This window comes from Camelina sativa, chromosome 18 (assembly GCF_030686135.1).
Source record: "Camelina sativa cultivar CO46 ecotype springtype chromosome 18, ASM3068613v1".
Taxonomy (NCBI): domain Eukaryota; kingdom Viridiplantae; phylum Streptophyta; class Magnoliopsida; order Brassicales; family Brassicaceae; genus Camelina; species Camelina sativa.
Genome location: NC_141897.1, coordinates 14,514,419 through 14,534,921, shown reverse-complemented (window position 1 = coordinate 14,534,921; position 20,503 = coordinate 14,514,419). Strand labels below are relative to the sequence as shown.

General features: G+C 35.4%; 1 protein-coding gene across 1 annotated transcript; it reads right to left on the bottom strand.

Moving 5' to 3' along the window:
• Positions 1–14,715: 14,715 nt before the first annotated feature.
• Positions 14,716–19,334, bottom strand: LOC104761101 (chaperone protein ClpD, chloroplastic). Its single transcript, XM_087498132.1, has 12 exons — positions 18,367–19,334; positions 18,123–18,271; positions 17,801–18,030; positions 17,595–17,703; positions 17,374–17,504; positions 17,021–17,122; positions 16,652–16,933; positions 16,459–16,562; positions 16,057–16,351; positions 15,735–15,968; positions 15,356–15,592; positions 14,716–15,206 (listed from the first exon to the last, which is right to left on the bottom strand). The coding sequence occupies exons 1-12, from the start codon at positions 19,011–19,013 to the stop codon at positions 14,892–14,894; spliced, it is 2,835 nt and encodes a 944-aa protein (XP_087354258.1). The 5' UTR covers positions 19,014–19,334; the 3' UTR covers positions 14,716–14,891.
• Positions 19,335–20,503: the final 1,169 nt, after the last annotated feature.

Below are 20,503 nucleotides of genomic sequence, written 5' to 3'. Positions count from 1 at the left end.
TTGTGATTGTGGTTGGGTGGCTAGTGGATATGGGACCGCTAGTTGTAGTTTATTTATTATTATTATATATTATTTCTTAAAAAAAAACGGGTCAGGTAGTTTCATTATCTCTCTCACCTTCTTAATGGTTTCTGAGAACAACAGATGAAAGGTCAATGGAAGGTAAACCATGAGGTATTGTCGAAGCTCTACAAGGAAGAAAAACAACTTAGAAGCATATGTGTTTCTTTTGAGATCAGTCATGTTCTACGGGTATGTTTCTATGTGCATTTTGCTTTCTGTAAGTTAATTATATCACATAGTTCTTGTCTTGTGCTTTAGAGAAAGAGTTTTTATTTTTTTATAATGTGAGTTCTACGATTGTGGGTATTTTTTCTTTTATAGAAGTTGAACTTTGATGTGGATGAACAAGCAAATATGGCTACTCGTCTCTTTGGTAAGACAGCCTATAGTCTCCCTTTTCTCTGCATTTGACATTGTGGGATCAAATATTGCAAAACGCTAACTAAGTCTATGATGCATTATTTACAGAAGGAGAAGTTCAAGTAGCTTAAAACCGATGAACGAGTATCGAGAGATTTGGTGTTTTCTTTTTTGGTCCACGCTACATCCAAATCTGAACAGCCTTATCTAACTGTGAGTTGTGTCTCTAAAGAGGACGTTCAGAAGCGATTTCTCTTCATTGAAGGTCTCGGGTTATACCATCAGGGGTTACCTAACTACTATGTAAATCTTTTGCTTTTTCTGTTGGGAAATGTAGGAACATGACCCTTTCGTAGTTTTTCAACTTTAGTAGTTGTTTGCTTTTACATCAACGTAGAAATCTAATGGTTCCAACTTTTTTCTTTCTAAAAAGGATTAAGACGAGAATAAACAAAGAGTATTTACTATTTAGTATTTACAAAGCTGGGGAGAATACATTATCGTAACTTATGAGCATGTCAGATTAATCAATAGTGAATGGTTTAGGAATCCTAAATTCCTGATTCACATAATTCCCATCTGTGAAGATCATTAGTAGCACTTTGTCCTGTGAATTAATAGATTTCAAGATAGTAGAAGATGTTATGTAAAGATTAGTTTTATTTGACTTAGCTCCCTTTGACATGGTATGTTGCCTTTCATGCACTTCTTGAGGGGTGAGTGGAGCTAGAGTATGCCTCTTGTTGTTGTGCGAGAAAGGGTAGTAGTTGCTTCGACCATTGTGTAAAGTCTCCTTATCAAATTGCCATGGCCGTCCTAGAAGAAGGTGTCCAGCTTGCATAGGAACCACATTACACCCAACTTGGTCTGAATATTTGCCTATGGTGAATGGTCTGGTGACTTGCTCGGAGATCCTTAGTTCAACCTCATCATTGAGCCACTTAAGTCGATATGGATGGGGATGCTTTGTCTTTTGGAGACCTAGCTTATCAACCAAATACTTGCTGGCTACATTAGTACATGAACCACCATCAATGATTAAGCTACATACCTTGGAGTTTATGGAGCAGCGAGAGTGGAAGAAATTTTCTCTTTGAATTGTTTTAGGATCAAAAAGAGTGCTAAGAGCCCTTCTTATGACTAGAAGCTCTCCCATCTCTGGATAGTCCACAATATCTTTGTCAGATTCATCACTTTCTTCTTCCTCATCTTGTGATTCATACTTTCCATTGGCTTTAAGGATCATCACTCGCTGGTTTGGGCACTCCCGTGCATAGTGTCCTTTTCCATGACATTTAAAACAAGTAATATCATGAGCTCTTTGGTTAGTAGGCTTACCTTGCTCTGGTTTGGTTACTTTTGATGCCTCATTTCAGCTCTTTTAAATCTCTGGTCCACATCAAGAGATTTTCCCTTGTCTAAAGGTTTTTGAGGTGGTGGTGTCCATGGAGTCTTACTGCGGTTAGTAGAGGCTGTCTTCCTTTTGATGTGTTGTTCAGCTTGGACTGCTAGGTGCAACAACTCTTCAAGATCATGATATGTTTTTCTTTCCACCTTTCTAGCAATCCGATCATGAAGACCATCTAGAAACTGCGCCATCAAGTTCTCCTCAGAATCTTCTACCTCCAATCTGTTTTTAAGAGATTCAAACTCTTCAAAGTATTCCTCAACAGATTTGCTTCCTTGTGAGAGCTTGCGGAACTTCTTTTGTAGCTCTCGGTGGTAATAAGCTGGGACATATCTCTTTCTTAGCTGAAACCTCATATCATCCCAAGTAGTGATTGGTATATGTTTATGCCTCCTTCTCTATCCCACCAAGCTAAGGCATTGTCGGTAAGTTGAGCAGCAGCTAAGGATACCTTTCTCTGTTCAAAAAAGTTGTAGTATCCAAATATATGATCCATACGTCTTTCCTAATCAATGTAAGCTTCAGGATTAACCTTTCCAGCAAATGTCGGCGGATTGAGCTTAAGATCATAGTCTCCTTCTCTTATGTCCTTCATCTCGTCCCTTACCTTGTTGGTAGTGTCTCCTTGGCCTTTGGTGTTGATTAAGATCAGGATGTTCTTCCTTGATATAAGATTGGAATCACTCCAACTTAAGATCACACAAGGATCAAGAGATTCCAAGCTTATCTTGCGGAAGGTGGAATTCACGTGCTGGCTCTGAAGCACTCTCTCGTGAATCAAGGGGTGGTACGATGGATAGATGGGTGATTGACTCGCTCAATCGGTGGGATAATCGACTCGCTCGATCAATGAACGAATGAAGGATGTTGAATCATTCAACAAACTTAATCCGTAGGATTCTGAAGCACTAAGTGAATCACTCACAAAGAACTAAAGAACAAAGCAATACAAAGACTCAAACTTTGTAAAGAAGAAAACGTTTCTATTACTTTTAAAATGATCAAGGGTCATTTACAATGAACGAACTAATGAGCATATATAGGCTCAACAATAGTGTTCTAAAACAAGAAATAAATCGCAACAATTAATGAAAAAAATGATCGTTAGACCATTAAGTGTAGAATCATTCCAAATAAGGCAAGAAGATGTGCCTTGTATCTCATTAACTCTGGGAGGAAGTGGTGACGTCTTGGAAGCTTGTTAGGCACTTGTGGAAACTCGAATATGCACAAAAATAAAATAGGAACTAGTCGTTGTGCATTGATGACAATCGGGTCCGAAAAAGGCAAGTAATAATAGAATTGAATCCGCCTGATCCAATGGCTATTATTGCGTGTGAATATCCTCCAAATATTCTCTAGTGGATGTAAAGGCTCTCTTGGGTCCCATATGTATATTTGAGGCATGTCCAAGTAAAGGCAAATGGAAGTTTCCTTATCTGGCTCCAAGTATATCAACGAACATGATTCAAAGGGTGGTTTGGACTTGGGTCTTCTCATGGGTTGTTCTCCATGGGCTGGGGACTTATGGTGAATCAAATAGGGGTGTGGGCTTCCTCTAAAGCTGGTCCAGGTGTCAAAAGGCCGAAACTCTTCATAGCTTGCAATGATGTCTGATTCATCTGCGAGTAGTTCAAGTCCATCAGCGAGTAGTTCAGCATGTCTGTCAGCAAGTAGTTCAGCAGGTCCAGCGAGTAGTCCAACAAGTACTTCAGCTATGACTTCTTGTGTCATCTTTGAATCATTTGAATGGTAAATGATTCCTTGATGACTTGGTGTTGCCTCATTAAAAACCTTTTTAGGTAAACCCAGTGGGAAAAACCCTAGACAAGGGAAAAAGAGTGCAACAGTCATATCCCAACAATAAGGTGATTTGACATGATGATGCTTGATCCCTCTTGAACCATTGGACTTCTTAGAGTTAATTTGATGATGAATAATTAACCCTTCTCTTTGTGCTTGATCATAACTCCATTTGGGAAAAGATTCTCCAAGATGCTCTTCATGGACCGGTTTGGTGTGTAGACCGGTTGGTTCGCCATGCTCCCGGTTTGATTTAGTTCTGATGTCCGCATCATTCCTCAGAGTCAAACTGATCTACATTATCAACCTCATGGTTTCCTCTTGGCAAGTTACGAACTGGTGCTCTTGGTGCAAGTAGGGGCTGTTCAATTCATGTCATGCGATCACCAAGCGTTTGGAGTTGGGCTTGAATAGCTGTAAGCCTCTCAGACATGTTCACCTCTCCTCCTTGTTCTCTCATGGTTCAAAAACGTTTTAGTAAGATAAGGAAAAAGAGATCAAGTGCACAGGAAGTCGAAAGGTCCAAATATGGAAAACTGCCAAAAACTGAGATCTAGGATTTGGGAGGTTTTGGGCAATCAAATAAACAGATCTGAACGAAATTTTTTTAGGATTTTCTTTTTAGAAGATAAACAATCAAAATAGAGCAAAGACACACGAAAATAACAGATCTAAAAAAGTGAAAAATGAACTGAAACAAAACGAACTGAAACAGACACAAACCGAAGCAAACAAAGGGAAACAAAATGAAACAAAAGGGATAGATAAAACCTGATTTTGAGCGTTTAGCTATGATACCAGATGATATAGGAACCCAGATGAGGGAACCCACGTGGATAAATGGAAATAGGCAAATGGTTGATAACACTGTTCTGCCTATTTGTTGGGTGATAGATGGAACGCAGCGAAGAGATGGCGAATAGACAAATGGTTGAAAACATTGTTTTGTTTAATCGGTAGCAATGGAAGATGAAAGGATAGATGGGTGGATTTGCCACACAGATCTATGAAAGGATCTATGATAAGTCAAATCTCAGTCTTCAAGGATTATTCACACACAAGAAGAAGGAGAAAAGGATGGTTGCTTCTATCTCAGAAGAAAACCTAAGAAAACTCTTATTTTATTTCATAAAAACTTGAAAAGGTTACAGTGCTGAGAAGTGACCTTATATAACGATCTAGCAGCGGGGACCTTCTAGGGTCGAAATTATTACAAATAAAATGACTAAACTTGCAAAAATAACAGACTCGATTTTAGGACCTAAATAAATAAAAGACTCATAAAGACCCAACGGTCGATTCCTGCAAAACAAGAAAAGAACCATTGTTTATTATTTGAATTCAAACACTTACCTTGAAAATAGCTCTCATGCACGCTCCAGTCCTTCATTGATGGTTTCAGAAATGATGAAAAGTACGGGTTCTTTAATTCCTTGTAAAACCGGCAAAAATGATGCTTTTGGAGTCTTCTCTTTGGAGTCTTCTAGCTCAATGAGAGAAATAAGACTTTCAATGGACTTGTTGAATTGTTCCCTTAAGGTTCTTGCTCCCAACCTTGTCATAGGTTTGTGTATCATTGTTGGCAGAACGGGTTCTTCAAGAAATGTTAGAACGGGTTCTTCAGAAAATGGAAGAACGGGTTCTTCGGGCAATGGCAGAACGGGTTCTTCGGGAAGTTTACTATCGATGTCCTCATCAGTTTCTCTCCATAAACATGAACTCAGGAAAATCCGGCATCTCGAAGGGTAAATGTTCTTCCACTTCTTCAAGAGACATCGCCAAGAGGGCTTTATCCATAGCAGATGACATGAGGTCCCCTAGAAAAAGACAAATTATAACTGAATTTACCGACTGTGAAAAAGACTAAGACTTGGAGAAGCCCACTCAAAAGCCACTAAAAGCTGAGAAGTCAGAACCAACTGAAAGGAAATAGAGCTAAAAGCCTAAAAGTATAAGATCGGCACGAACAAACGTTGAAAGACTTTGAAGATTAAAAAGGTTACTTTTTGAGAAAGGTTTTTCCAGACTAGTTTTATTCTTACCCTAATGAAAGACACTAGTTGAGAAGAAAGGTCTTGAGCCCAAAAAAGAAAAACTGAATTGGATTTTCATTAAGGGAGACTCCTCCAACTAGAGCCATAAATCAAAACTAATGTTCACAATTAAATAAACCAAGTACGTACGTGTTAATGTATCTTGTAATGCATGCACGTCATTATAATTATATATAGGTAAGATAGTTATTGTGTATGTATGATTTTATTATTTTTAATTGTATAAAAATTTGCACACGGTACACCAATCACCTTACTTTACCATATCACTATAATTAATCATATAAAATTTCAAGAACATATATCTATTGTTAAAGGTAAACACTATATCTATATATAGAGAGAGAGATATTGTTATTTAACTTGTAATTTGCTCTATAATTTAGTAGAAGAAATCATTTTCTCGCCGATACCATCGTTGAAGATGACCGCCACGGCGCCGCCTTGTCACATGCTCTCCACCGGCTCCGATCATTTCCGTTACCAAATTGCGTTGCCTGTCCCGGAACCTGTCGTTACCAAATCGCTTCCTGAGGAGATTGTGAAATCTGTTCATCACGACGGTGTGATCCCATCTTAGTCGCTCGAATCTCGTCTCGGGGTTTGTAAAAGAGCTGCGTCAATTTGGCGTGAGGCGTTGCAGAGAGTCACACGTAGATCTCTGGAAGGATTACCGTCGGATGGATTTGATTACAAATCGATATTGAGGCAATGCTGTGAGATGCCTATTGGATATATTCAGATTCCTTTTGTGATCGCTGCACCGTTGTTGCTTGATGGTTATGAGTACTCTGTTCCTATGGCTATGATAGAAGGATGTTTGGTTACTGCAAGGCTAGTATATCTCTGGTGGAGCCAGTAGTAAACTTGTTTGTGTTCTAGTTTAGAAGAACATAGGTTTAAGTTTCTATAAGTTGTTTTGGGGTTTGGTTTGGATTTCGAGTCATGTACTGTACATATTTGCCTTTTCTTCTATGAAATTTAAGATATTTTAACGTCATTTTATAAAAATTTTATTTTTATTTATTGTTATTTGTTATTATTAGAAGGAATTGATACAATTATTATAACTATTTATAAAAATTGACAATAATTTTAACATCAGTTATTTATAAATATTTAACATCAATTTGTGTAAATGACACATTTATTGGAATCACTTAATCCAATTGATCCTAACTTTTATATCACTTATTTGTATTTGATACAGATATTTAACATCATTTCTTATAACCCTAACAAATATTAACATCATTTATATTAATTGATAGAAAACTAACATCACTTTTTGGAATTGATGCATATTAACATCAATTATTAAATGATGCAATTATTTATGTCAACTGATGTAAAATATTTGCATCAACAAAATATAAATCACTTAACTAATTAAATGATTTAAAATTAATTTGCATTAATTATAAGTAATACAAATATATAAAACAAATGATTCAAAACAGTGTTTTTTTGTAGTGATGCATGCATTTTTCTTTTTTGTTTATATGCATCTCATCCCTATATAAGTAATCCCTATATAAGTAAAAGAGAAGTACAAAATTATCGGGTCGGGTCAAAAATTAAAAAAAAAACCCGAAATTAACATTTGGATACTTGCAAATCGGATCATTTGTTGGGTATGGATATTAACCTGAAAAATCAAAAACAATAATTAATTTTAAGGAATTAAGTTTTAGACAAATAATGAGCTAATATTTAGGGAAACCGTTTAAACTTATTACCATAAAAATCAAGCTATTAAATTCGAAATTGTATATATAAGGTAAACATATTTAATTTGGTTATATTATTTGAGATATCTATGGAAACGAGATAATCGAAATTTATATTACCAAATCATCATTTATTTCAGATTTTTAGAATTTTCTAAACAAAACTGTGCTTATAAATTCAAATTACTACATATGGTAAAACACTTAGGGGGTGTATTCAAACCATAATTTTGGAGAATTTGATGGGATTTAGGAAATTTAGAATTTTGATAGATTTTAGAGAAGTTGATATGATTTTCTGTAAAAAAATTTCAAATCCCACCTGAAACCGTGAGATTAGATTTCTGTATTTTTAACTAAACAAATCCTCTCAAATCCTCCAGAATCCTAAAAATCATTAAAATCCAAATCCACAAAATTGTTTTGAATAACAGTGGATTTTAAAGTAGATTTTTAAATCATCAGTTCAATTATAGTGAATTTAATAGACTTTTTAAAATCCATGATTAAATTACATAAGATTTGTAAATTTCACACAAATCACTTAAAATGTCAAGTTGAATAATACTTAATATTACACATATATTCTAATTTAATTATTTTCGAAATCAAAACTAAACTAATTATCTATGACCTCTATATATATATTCTTATTAGCAAATTATATATCACACATCTCCACTATTTCTTATGAAAACCATTGTACCTAACATCTCATTATCAAGCCAAACAAATGTGTCATTGTTTATTTTTTGTTATAGGAACATTCATATTTCATGTCGTTTGTTTGTGAGTATACTAATTATGTAATCTGTTTTGCAGCTTATTCTCAAAAACGAAAACATATAATGATTGCCTGTTCAAGAAATTATGCTTTAATTTTATGCCTAATTTTTTTTTGTATGGTTAGTATTCTCGTACTCTTTTTTAACTAAATTTTTAAGTTTAAACTGATAACAAATATTTAAGATGAATCTTTTTTGTCCTTTTATCAATGTATATAATTTTCTCTTGCTAAGATGCATAAGATTCATGATTATGATTATATGTTCTTAGAGATGGATAAAATATTGAATATTTTCTTTGTTTCGCATTTTAACTTTGTGCCACCATTTTATTATTGATTTATTTTTTCCACATCCATTTTATTACTGATCTAAATCAAATATATTTGAATAAAAAATTGGCAAGCATGAATGACAGCTGATATTATATTTTTCCATTCAACATCACATACAAGAGGAGATAATCAATACGTTCCATATGTATAAAAACGCTTGGCAAGCATGAATTCCAACTGATATTATATTTTTCTATAGTTTTTTTTCTTTGACCATCTAAAGTCATGTATTAAACACATTCTTTATTTTTCTACATGTTTTGCCAGAAAAAAAAGGCACTATTCCAATCGCAATCACTTATTAATCATAATATTTTGTATTATTTGTATTAAAATTTGAAAATTATACGGTTTATGGAATCATTTAAAGTAAAAAAATTACCTCATTTGGATTACATAATATATTATAAGCTTTGTAACATTACTTTAAGAACAAACAATAACCAAATATATATAATAACACTACATTATTAAAAAATGATCCGAAAATATAAGTTGATATATTTTTTGGATTGAAAATTCTGCTGTATTATAATCCTGTATTATAAGGATTTACAATATCTATAATATCCTAAAAAATTACTTCTCAATATCATATTGTCAAAAAGGTAATCAAATCTAACAATCTTATATATATATATATATATACATATAGGATTCTCTTTTACAAAAATGCACGGGTTGGTTTGCAAAACTCACAATAATACAATAGAGTTTATATTAATTGTTTACATATTTAGGTTAGGATTGATATTTTTATGAATGCAATTCTTTACGGGTTGATCCTTCAAAATATATTGTGAGGATGTATCTTTTGCAAATGAATATTTTTATGCATACAATCTTTTAGTGGGTTGGTCCATTAAAATATACACTGTGAGTGTGTATTTCTTACAAATATATATATACAAATCTAATATTTTACGGGTTGTTTTATAAAAAAGTACATTGTGATTATCTATTTTTTACTAATTGGTTTTGTCAAATATAAAATGTAAATACGTATTATTATAAATGTATATTTATATACTAATATAATCTTTTACGGGTTGGTCCATAAAGCATAGGTTCTGAGTGTGTATTTTTACAAATACAATATTCTATAATACTTTAACGTATATCTAATTTCTACTACTAATTATATTTAAATATATAGATATTGAATATTCTTCCGCGCTGTAGCGCGGGTCCGATCCTACTATACTTGTAGAAATGAATATTCAGATTGAGTTTAGTTTCGGTTCTCTTTTTTGTCTTTTTCTTTTTAATTTTTAAGTATAGAAAATAGTAATTAATTAAGGTGAAATCAAAACGACGTACGTACACTATATACATGGAGTTTTGATTTCAGTTTGATATTATTATATTATCCCAATCAAAGTTATTCTTAATCGAAAAGAAAAAAAGATGCCTCAGTGCTAAGTTTGTACGTATCTCTAAAAATCTGTGTTGATGACAAAGACATTTTTTTGTTTCCTTGAAACAGCTAGAAAGTCTAAGAGGGAAACTAAAAAAGTTAAAAACTTTCAGAAGTTGGTGAGCATTGATGAACTGATTTATGCGAATGACATAAACTGAATTAAGTTTTTTTTTCATTTCTCATACAAAATATATTGTAAATGTACAAATAAAAAAATTAAAAGAAGGGATAACACAAAACAAGTAGTAATAATTTAAGAGAAGAATCTAAAATAGAAAAATGAAATAGATCACAGGAATTTATACCTGAACTATACTAATAAATAAGCTGTAAGAGTTCAATTTCATATTTCTCTATTTAAAAAGATTTACACCTCCTTTAACAAAAAAAAAAAAAATGGTCCACATCTCTCTTCTACTCACTAAAAAATCAGGAAAAGAGAAAAAAAAAATTACATTCAAGATTCAACTTCTTTACTCCAAGCTTACATTTTTCATTTTTCATCCAACTTCCTCGGATCTCATTGAGATGCATGGTGGTTCTCTTAGCGTCCTCTGATCTCATAGAGATGGTAATTCTCTCAGCTTCATCGGATCTAGATTCTAAAATATTGATAAAAGCACTTGTTTATTGGTATCATAGTTAAAACATTAGATATTCTTTTGTATACCAAAATTTATCAACATACCTTAATATATATTTTTCTATTTGCTAATCCCACTATTAAAATGTATACTTTATTCATGGCAAAAAAATGACGATATCAACCAAGATAAAAAAAATAATAATTAAATGTGTATTCTTAAAAACAGGTCTTTTTTAGTAAACATTATTTTCCCGTTGGTCTAAATTTGTGTTATTGATAGAGTTTTTTTACATTACAATTAAAAAGAGCTCACAATAGAAATGTTCAAACCAAACACATGGGTACATACTCAAAATATTTGATTTTGAATGTCTTTCTTAAAACATTGGTTTGTTTTCTGTTGCGAAAGGGGAGTTTTTGAAAGAACTGTATTTAATTTATAAGAAAATATTAGAAAGAAAAGCAAAACATATGCAAAACAAAAGAAAAACCATGGCAAAACATATTTTTTCAGAAATGTAATGACAATTAGTTTAGAGATTATAAACTTTAAAACATGAATATATATATACACTAAATATGTTTATAGATATGTGTTTCCGTTGGTCTTAATTTGTGTTATTGATAATGATTCCGGTCAAAAATGTTTATAGATTTATCACTAATACCAGTAATTAGAAACACAAAATTGTTATTTATATTATTGCAGCCATTGATGGAGATGAATTCATGACCCCAAATCTTTTATGATGCAGGTTGATGATCCGAGTTATTGTGTTGTAATATCCCAGAACTGGAGCTGCTCTATGGACGACGTTTGGGGGTTCAAAGTGATCCGAGCTGTAGATAGGATTTTAAAACTTAACTTTAGGGGTCATTTGTGAATGTGTGTGATTTGAAACTTTGAATGCAGTTTGATGATCCGAGTTATTGTGTTGTAATATCCGGGAAAAGGAGAAGGTGTAAGAAAGAAGATCAGAGCTACTAAAAAGATTATGAATTAGTAAGTATGCTAATTCTTATAACTTTGAGCAAACTATTGATGGTTTTTTTTTTAATTTCATGTGTTAATTGTCTCACTGTCTGCAGGAAGATCATCATTCAAGACTAGAGACCATGAATAAGACCATGAGCAAAATGTTCAAGAAGAAGAAAGATTTTATGAGTTACGTATGGATTTATAAGTATGAACTTATGAGTTATGTATGGACTTAATATGAACTTATGAGTGTTATGTATCAATTTATGAGTGTTATGAATGAGTTTATAAGTTTTTAGCATAATTTAGTTCATGTATTATCTGGTTTCCATTGACAGTTCAAGTGATCATGGTCTTATTTGGTTTGGACTTATTTGGACATGGTTCTATTTGGGATTTCATCATGAATGTACATAAAACGTATGTGTCCATTTGGACATGACAATTTGGACATGGACAGCCCAATTGACATCCCTATTTGTGGATGGCGTTTGGAGGTTCAAAGTGGACAATAAACTCTTGTCGCGGGTTGTTCCATTGTCTGTTTTGACCAAGTTAGTGGATGTTGAAGATTCAGTTGTGGCAGCATTAAGTTTGGTGGAGAAGAAGGCAAATCTGAGTTATTGCATCCCTGCATTTATGTAATTGACGATGGAAATGAGGACTCTGCCGGTGATTGTGACTACAAATATTGGTCTAGACTACTATATAGAGATGCTTTGTAAGAACCATGGGTTGAATTTGTTTGTTACGTTTGAAGAGCTAAAGAAAAGAGGAAAGCTGGCGACGACATCGAGGTAGATTGCAGAGAGGCAACGCGAAAGAAGCGAAGCTGTGGGTCGTCATCTGGTCTTAGTAATAGTGGTAGTGAAGAGGGTTTTGTTTGGAGAAGCATCAACGGCAGGATCGAAGACATTGGTTATTGAGACTACCCAGGTTGATGATGAATATATGGTTGAACTGGCAAAACTAGAGTGGAAGATAAAAGGCTCTTGTGGTGAGGAAGTGGAAATTGGCGGGGATGTAGCAGCTAGGAAGACCCGTACAAAAGAAGGAAGTTAGTCAGAAGGTATAGGAGTCGGTGATAGGTTTGAAGATGTAGGGGAGGAAGAAGAATCTGAAGTGACAAAGGTAGTGGTTACCCCCAAAGACTATGATAAAGAGTTTTTGGAGAATTTCATTGGTGATTAGTTTGGTCGAGTTAATGTTGTGGAGGTTATGTGTAATAATTTTTCTTGCTTCGATCACACTGTGTTAGTTAATGGTGTTGTTCCTTTAAAAGAAGAAGATAAGACCAAAACAATCGGTGGGTTTAAATGTCATAATCAGATAAGGGTGAACATGTAGGTGTAACCAAATGGACACACAACCCTGGACAGAGAAGTGGGCTTGTGGACGGTATGAAGCTAGAAGATATTGATGAGGAGGAGTTTGATATTCTTTCTTTGTTTGACAACACCGAGTATGAGAGGGAAAAAAATACCCGATCTGGACATTGAGAATGATGGTAAAGGGATATATAAGGGCAATTTTTTTGCAAACAAAGAGGATTTCCATATTGCTCTAGCGATATATGCTATCAAGAACATGTTTCATTTCACTCAAACTACAACAAAGAAAAACTCATTTGTAGTTAGTTGTTTTGGTGAGAGCTGTGACTGGAGGGTTCTAGCATGTGAAATGAAGGATTCAGGCTACTATGAGATTAGGAAAGCTAATCTTGAACATACATGTCCAATAGAGACAAGGAACAACTATTTGAAAAGAGCAACCTCTTGAGTGATTGCAGCTGTGTACAAGGCGAAGTACATTGATCCGACAAAAGGTCCAGCCCCATTGGATCTCCAACAGATGGTTCTTGAGGATCTGAGGGTTGCTGCATCTTACAGCAAATTTTGGAGAGCCAAGGGTAAGAGTCTTTGGAGGGCATCTTTGGTTCGGATGATGAGACTTTCGAGGATCTACCTGTTTTTTTGCATGTCTTAAAAGAAGCTAATCCAGGGACTGTAACCGATATTAAAACTGAAGTCCTCGAAGATGGTAGAGAAAGGTTTTGTATATGTTTTTGGCATTCGGGGCTTTAGTTGAAGGTTTTAGGAAGTTGAGGCGTGTCATTATTGTGGATGGGAGTCATATCAACGAGAAGTATAATGGTGTGCTTTTGACAGCTAGTTGTTAATATGTAAATGGAGGCTCGTAAACCAGCCGACCGTCCAAAAGAGACGAGGATTCCTTCAATAGGAGAGTATCCTGTAAGTGACTGAGTTTTGAAAGTTTTTTGTTTTAACAATTACAACATTGGATATTGTAAAACATAACTCTTTTTTTTGGGTTTGGTATTCCGTTTGCAGATAAATGGTGTCGTGAAAACAAAAGTAAATTGGTGTGGGAGAAGCAAAGAGACTGGGCACAATCGAACGAGTTGTTCAAACCTGTTGCCATCATGTTGACGGATGTTTGATGGTGTTAGTATGTAGTGGGTGAACACTAATTTTGTGGAGTTTGTATCCAATGGCGTTAAGCTGTGTGGATTAGGGACGGTTAGTATTGGCTGTTGTGTGTCCTGTTTTCCTTGTTTGATGTTAATGGGAACACACTTTAGCTCGGTAGGTATTCATTGGGTATTAGATTTGTGGATATGGGTAATATATCCGAAGTGGAATTTTTTGGAGAATTGGACGCTTATACAGTCTGACGGGTTTATAAACATTTGGCATCTAGGTCGGAATGTTTGGTTTGGTGAAAGGTATTTGGACAAAACCACCTGTATAATGAAAAGTTGTACACGTAATGAAATGTTATGTTTCCTATCCTGTATAATGAATAAGTTGTCCACGTAGACACTGTAAGTTTTGTAAACAACATAGGTCCAACAATATATAAGTTGCATCAGGAATGGTAAGAGGTATGTACCGGTTGATCATCTAAGGGAGGTGGTCTGGTGACAATGTCATATAAAAGGGATAGCTGTTTTAAAAAAGTCGATTAGATAACAAAAAAAAACACTCGGTGTCATGCTACATAGGTTAAGTTTCATAATCAAGTTGCAAATGTCTGTAATCAACTATTTCATGTCAGATTAATCAATAGTGAATGGTTTAGGAATCCTAAATTCCTGATTCACATAATTCTCTTCTCTTCTTTCACTCATCCAAACGCATGACTCAAAATCTAGAACGCTAGAAGCATAGATTAAACGAAGGAGTAACATATATTTATAATTAAATAGTTAATACAATTACCTCACGTACTAATCACTATGTATCTTTATATATACAGGTTTTCCAACAATCAATTGAAATTCAAGCTATAAGAAAAGTAACTATAATCAAAGAATCTTTATACACAATCCTCCAATGGTGGTGAAACTATGCGATCGATGTCTTGTCTGTAACTCGTACAGAAGAAGAATCAGGTTTCGTCCGAACGGATGGGTTTCCGGTATCATCAAGAACTACAAAAGCCGTGTCACCGGGCTTGAAACTCCCAGCAAGAAAGGCTTCGCTAAGTGGATCTTCCACAATCTCTGTGACAGTTCTACGGAGTGGCCGTGCACCATACGCCGGATCATAGCCCTGTTTACATATAAGTTCCTTGACGGCTTCAGACACCTCTAAACCGACTCCAAGTGCCACGAGCCTCGACTTCAAGTCTTGTAGCATCAGGTTCAAGATCTCCATCATCTGCAGAATCAAAGTTTTAGTTTTTATATAAACCAACCACCCCTACTCATAAAGTCTCTGTTTTGAGTCGGCATAAAGCTACTGTTATTGTTTGGTTCAGTTTTTATACACACCCTACCATATAAGGTTAGGTGGAGAAAATAACTAACCTGAGCCTTCTCAAGCTGTCTGAAAATGACGATTTCGTCTATCCGGTTCAACAACTCTGGACGGAAATAGTTCTTGAGTTCTTCGACTACCAAAGATTTCATTCCAGTATAAGATGCTGCCTCTTTGTCGTCTTCGAGGATAAAACCTATTGAACCGTGTCTTCCCTTTGCAATGGCTGTTGATCCGACATTAGAGGTCATTATGATCAGTGCGTTCTTAAAAGATACTCTCCTTCCCTGTAAACAAAGATTCCAGAAACAGACCCAATATAAACTTCAATAACGTAGAAGACTGAGCAAACAAATCAATCATATGCACAAACGAGTTATAACCCTCGTCAAGCAATAACAGCAAGTTAAAAGTGTAAACATGGCATACCTGTGAATCGGTTAGATGGCCATCTTCGAACAATTGGAGAAGAATATTGAAGATATCCGGATGAGCTTTCTCTATCTCATCGAACAAGACAACTGTGAAAGGACGTCTCCTGATAGCTTCAGTGAGCATTCCACCTTCTTCAAAACCAACATATCCGGGAGGTGAACCTATCAACTTGCTCACAGTATGACGCTCCATGTATTCACTCATGTCTAATCTCAGCATAGATTCCTCCTGCAATAACCAAAGAAAAACCGGGGATGAAGAAATTCGTCCAATGACCATATCATGTGTCAACGTTACATTGTTAAGGAAGCTGTACCGATCCAAAATAATTTGCTGCCAGAGCTTTTGTAAGTTCCGTTTTTCCAACTCCAGTTGGTCCACAGAAAAGCATAGCGGCAATTGGACGGTCAGGATCTTTTAAGCCAACCCGGGACCTCTTAACAGCTCTAGATATGGCAGCTACAGCCTCATCTTGACCAACAACTCTGCTTCTAAGCTGCTCTTCTAAACCCATTAAAAGCATTCTTTCATCTGCAGTGATCTGCTGAACTGGAATTCCAGACCAAGCCGATGCAACGGCTGCAATATCATCAGGTCCCACAAGTATAGGCCTGAAAGCACAATCAAAACTAATGTTATGGAGGCTCCTTCATTTGCCTTCTTAAATATTTGAACGTTTCCCCTCAAGACCTAAATATGTAAAAGAAGGAAGTCGTACTCATCATCGCCAGCTACAGGCGGCAGCGAAGACTCCTCAGCTAGTTCACCAGTCTCATCTGCCATGGCATCACCATCATCCTGCTTTTGCCTGCTTGATAGAACCTATTTATAGAAACAATTATTAACGCTGTTAATAGGTAAATTGCATCACGATCCAAGAGTGCTGTAGGAAGAATGTCTAGATTTCTTACCACTTCGTGCATGGCCTGAACTGTTCTGATCTCTTGCCAGTAATCATCAGGTGGCTTCGAAAGGATACAGATTGCATCCTCCTTTTTCTTCCTAAAAGCTTCAATACGAGCTCTGCTTCCTGCCTCGTCAATGAGATCAATAGCTTTATCTGGAAGGAATCTATCAGCGATATATCGTGATGAAAGATACACTGCAGCATCTATGGCTTCCATAGTATATTTGCAATTGTGATGGGCTTCATATTTTTCACGAAGACCCAACAAAATCTTCACCGCGTCTTCCTAAAATGTTGTTAAGATGAATATACTAGATAAGAAAACAGGTGTTGGTTGGTTAATACGATAGAAAAATCAGGCTTGAAAACAAACCTCGCTTGGCTCGTCAATCAACACTGGCTGGAATCTCCTCGCTAAAGCTTTGTCCTTCTCAAACTGACTCCTAAATTCGTCAAGGGTTGTGGATGCAATGCACTGAAATGGTTGACTGATGATTAGTAGAGCTAGCTTTAGCACCATATATAGTATACTAAAAATTTGCATTCATTTTCATAATTGAAATATGCTTCTGTAGGAATTTTGCTTCTCTTCTATTATCATATTAACTACTTCATCAAGCCAGAGGTGGAAACGTTAATTTGTTTCAATTTTTGAGCAAAACCCAGATTGGTAAGATTCATTCACAAGTAACAGCAGCAGAACATCGATTCATTCAGCATGCGTACCTGAAGTTCACCCCTTCCAAGTGATGGTTTCAAGAGGTTAGCAATGTCAAGCCCCGACCCCTTGTTTCCTCTTCCGACTGTGCCCGACCCAATAAGTGTGTGCACTTCATCAATGAAGAGAATCACCTTACCTATGAGAAAAACAAAAAGAAAACCCGGTGTTAGGAATGTTCCAGGTTAACTTTACAGTCTTTGATGTATTAAGGGTTTAGATCAATAACCTGATTTTTTAACCTCGCTTATCAAAGCAGTGACCCGAGCCTCCAGTTCTCCCCTTTCTTTTGCACCTGCCATCAACAGTCCTATATCCAGGGACATGATGCGTTTCGTCTACATATATAAAACAAATAAAACTGGTCATGTACATGACTAACCAACTTCAGATAAAAAAAAAAAAAATTCCATTTGATCAGATGCAGGTGCGCACCAAAAGAAATCCAGGAGCATTAGCTTCTGCAATACTAATCGCTAATCCTTCAGCAATGGCAGTCTTCCCAACGCCAGCTTCACCAAGAAGAATTGGGCTGTTTTTAGTTCTGCGGCAAAGTATCTGGATGACTCTTTGAACTTCTTTCTCCCGACCAATAACAGGATCAATAAGACCCTCACTAGCACGCGCTGTAAGATCCACACAAAACTGTTCCAGTACACTTTTCGCTGATAAACACAAATTTTAGATAAAAGGTTTATCAGTATCCTTCTTTCTCAAACCAGGAACAAACAGAATCTCATATCTATAAAACCATTACCTTTAGGTTTTCCACCAGCAATTCGACCACTAGGGGAAGCATCGAAGCTCCCTTTAGATGAAGATGATGGCTCTCTCCCATCTTTAGCTATCTCTCCTTTCAGTCTGGTGAGTGCTTCTGCTGTAAGCAAATTCATATTTGCTCCCAATCTATATATCACACAAACAAATTTTAAAATCAAAAGGCAATCACAACAAATCGTTCATCGATTTACAAACATTAGATGAGTTAATTATCTCTATACCTTTTGAGGACTCTTCCGGCGCTACCGTCATCAACGGTGAAGAGTCCGATAGCGATATGCTCCGGAGCGATATATTGACAATCCATATTCCTAGAGTACTCCACGGCAGCTTCGAAGACTCGTTTGGTACTAATAGAGAAAGGCATGTCCGTGGATTTGGAATACGAAGTGGAGGAGGAAACTTCCTCCTGTTTGGAATCGGGATTAGCTTCGTTCCAAATACTCCAAACAGCTTCACGAGCCTTGTCAATGGTGATTCCTGAACCAAGGAAACCTTGAGGATCACGATCCTCAGCGATCAGACCTAAGAGAAGGTGCTGAGTGTAAACCATGTCTTTCCCCAACGATTTAGCTTCCTTCTGAGAGAAGATGATAGCTCTGATCGCTCGTTCGGTGAACCGCTCGAAAACCGCCGAAATCGGAGTGAATTTCTTCCGTTTTCTACTGGGAAATCGTCTGAATTTCGTCGGAGTGGTGGAGAAGCGGTGGATTGTGCGGTTGGAGAGGGAGATTCCGAGATATGAAGAAGCGAAGGAAGAAAGTGAAGAAGCGGCGATGGAGGTCACATGTGAAGAGGAAGAAGAAGAAGAAGAGGGGAGACGGCGTGAGTGAAGCGTTAGAGGTGAGGAAGTAGTTAAAACCTCCATGATCGTCTTCGTCGTCGGTGAGAAAATTTCTCCGGTGAGATTTTTTTTTTTTTCCCGATTGCGACAAAAATGATTATTATTAATTTAAGAAGGAAGTAAAGGGGAAGAAGCAAAAGGAAGGGATGGAGTAAGATGACACGTCACGGCACCGTTTTATTATTCTTTCTATTTCTTTCTTTTTTTTTTTGGTTATTCCGTTAGTCTTGTTGGGTTCATATATAATATATAAACGAAACTATTGTGGACTCTGAAGGGACTGTTTGGCTGGTTACAAGTTTAGTCACGTTTGCGTTTTCATAAGATTCTTTTCACTATTGTTTTGATTACTTGTTTGAGACGCAGGTACGTATATGTTTAATTTGATTAAATGTTAAATTTTTTATTTATTTTTGAGTGAAATTTTGAGAACAAATTAAAGTTGGCAAAAGGAATATAGTTATTTGAGATTCAAATTGATTTTAAATATTCAATTCTCTAAGCAATATTGAAAAGGGTTACTGTTTTTTGATTCTTTAATTATATTGTTAACTCAGTTATATCTCTTGCTCCAAAACTAGTGTTTTAACAAACAAAAAAAAAGATATTCATTTAGTGTTAACAAATAACAAAAATAAATAGTTCTATAGAAAAGAATTTGAATTTTGTTAAACCAAAGTCATCTATAGTTGATTTTTGATTGAACATTTACTTCTTTTTTTTTCTTTAGTCGATTAAGAAGGATCGGTATGATTTTTAAATTCATTTGTGTTCATCTAATATTTTTTATTTTTTGAAAAATCATACTATATAACTCATGAAGAATCAACAAATGTTGAAAACGTAGAACGTGGAAAAATAAATGAGAGACCAAACGCGCAACACATTGGTGCTGAAAGGAGAAGAAGCTCAAGTTGCACACGGAAACAAAGAAACAACGGTCCCAATACAGAAACAGAGAAAACGAAATTGGTTTGCCAAAAAAGTTAAATACTTAAGAAGAGAGAGCCTAACAGTGACAATTTAGTGTTCCTAATTGTCTCCCTCCTCTCCACTTTAACACCTCGTTGATAATTCCTTCCAATGTGAATAAAATTAGAAAGACATGAAAAAAAATGGGAGAGTCAATTTATTGGTTACCCAAATTGTTCACTATTCGAGTAACTCGTTCGGGTTTGTATATTACTCATTTGGGTTCGGGTAAACGGGTTTAGAAAAATAGAATTCATTGAATATTTTTAGATATATAGGTTCGGTTCGGTTTGGGTACTATCGGGTTCAGATCGGTTTGGGTTACAAATTTTAGAAGCCGATTAGTACCCGAACTACCGGGTACCCGAAAAAATATAATTAAATTTAAATAAATTTAGTTAAATTTTGACTTACATAACAAAATATTTTAGATATTTTGATTATTTTTGATATTTAGGTATAAAACTAAATGAAATATTCAAAATTATAATCATAATTTTGAGGTAATTGCATTATATTAATGATAAATATTATAAATATGT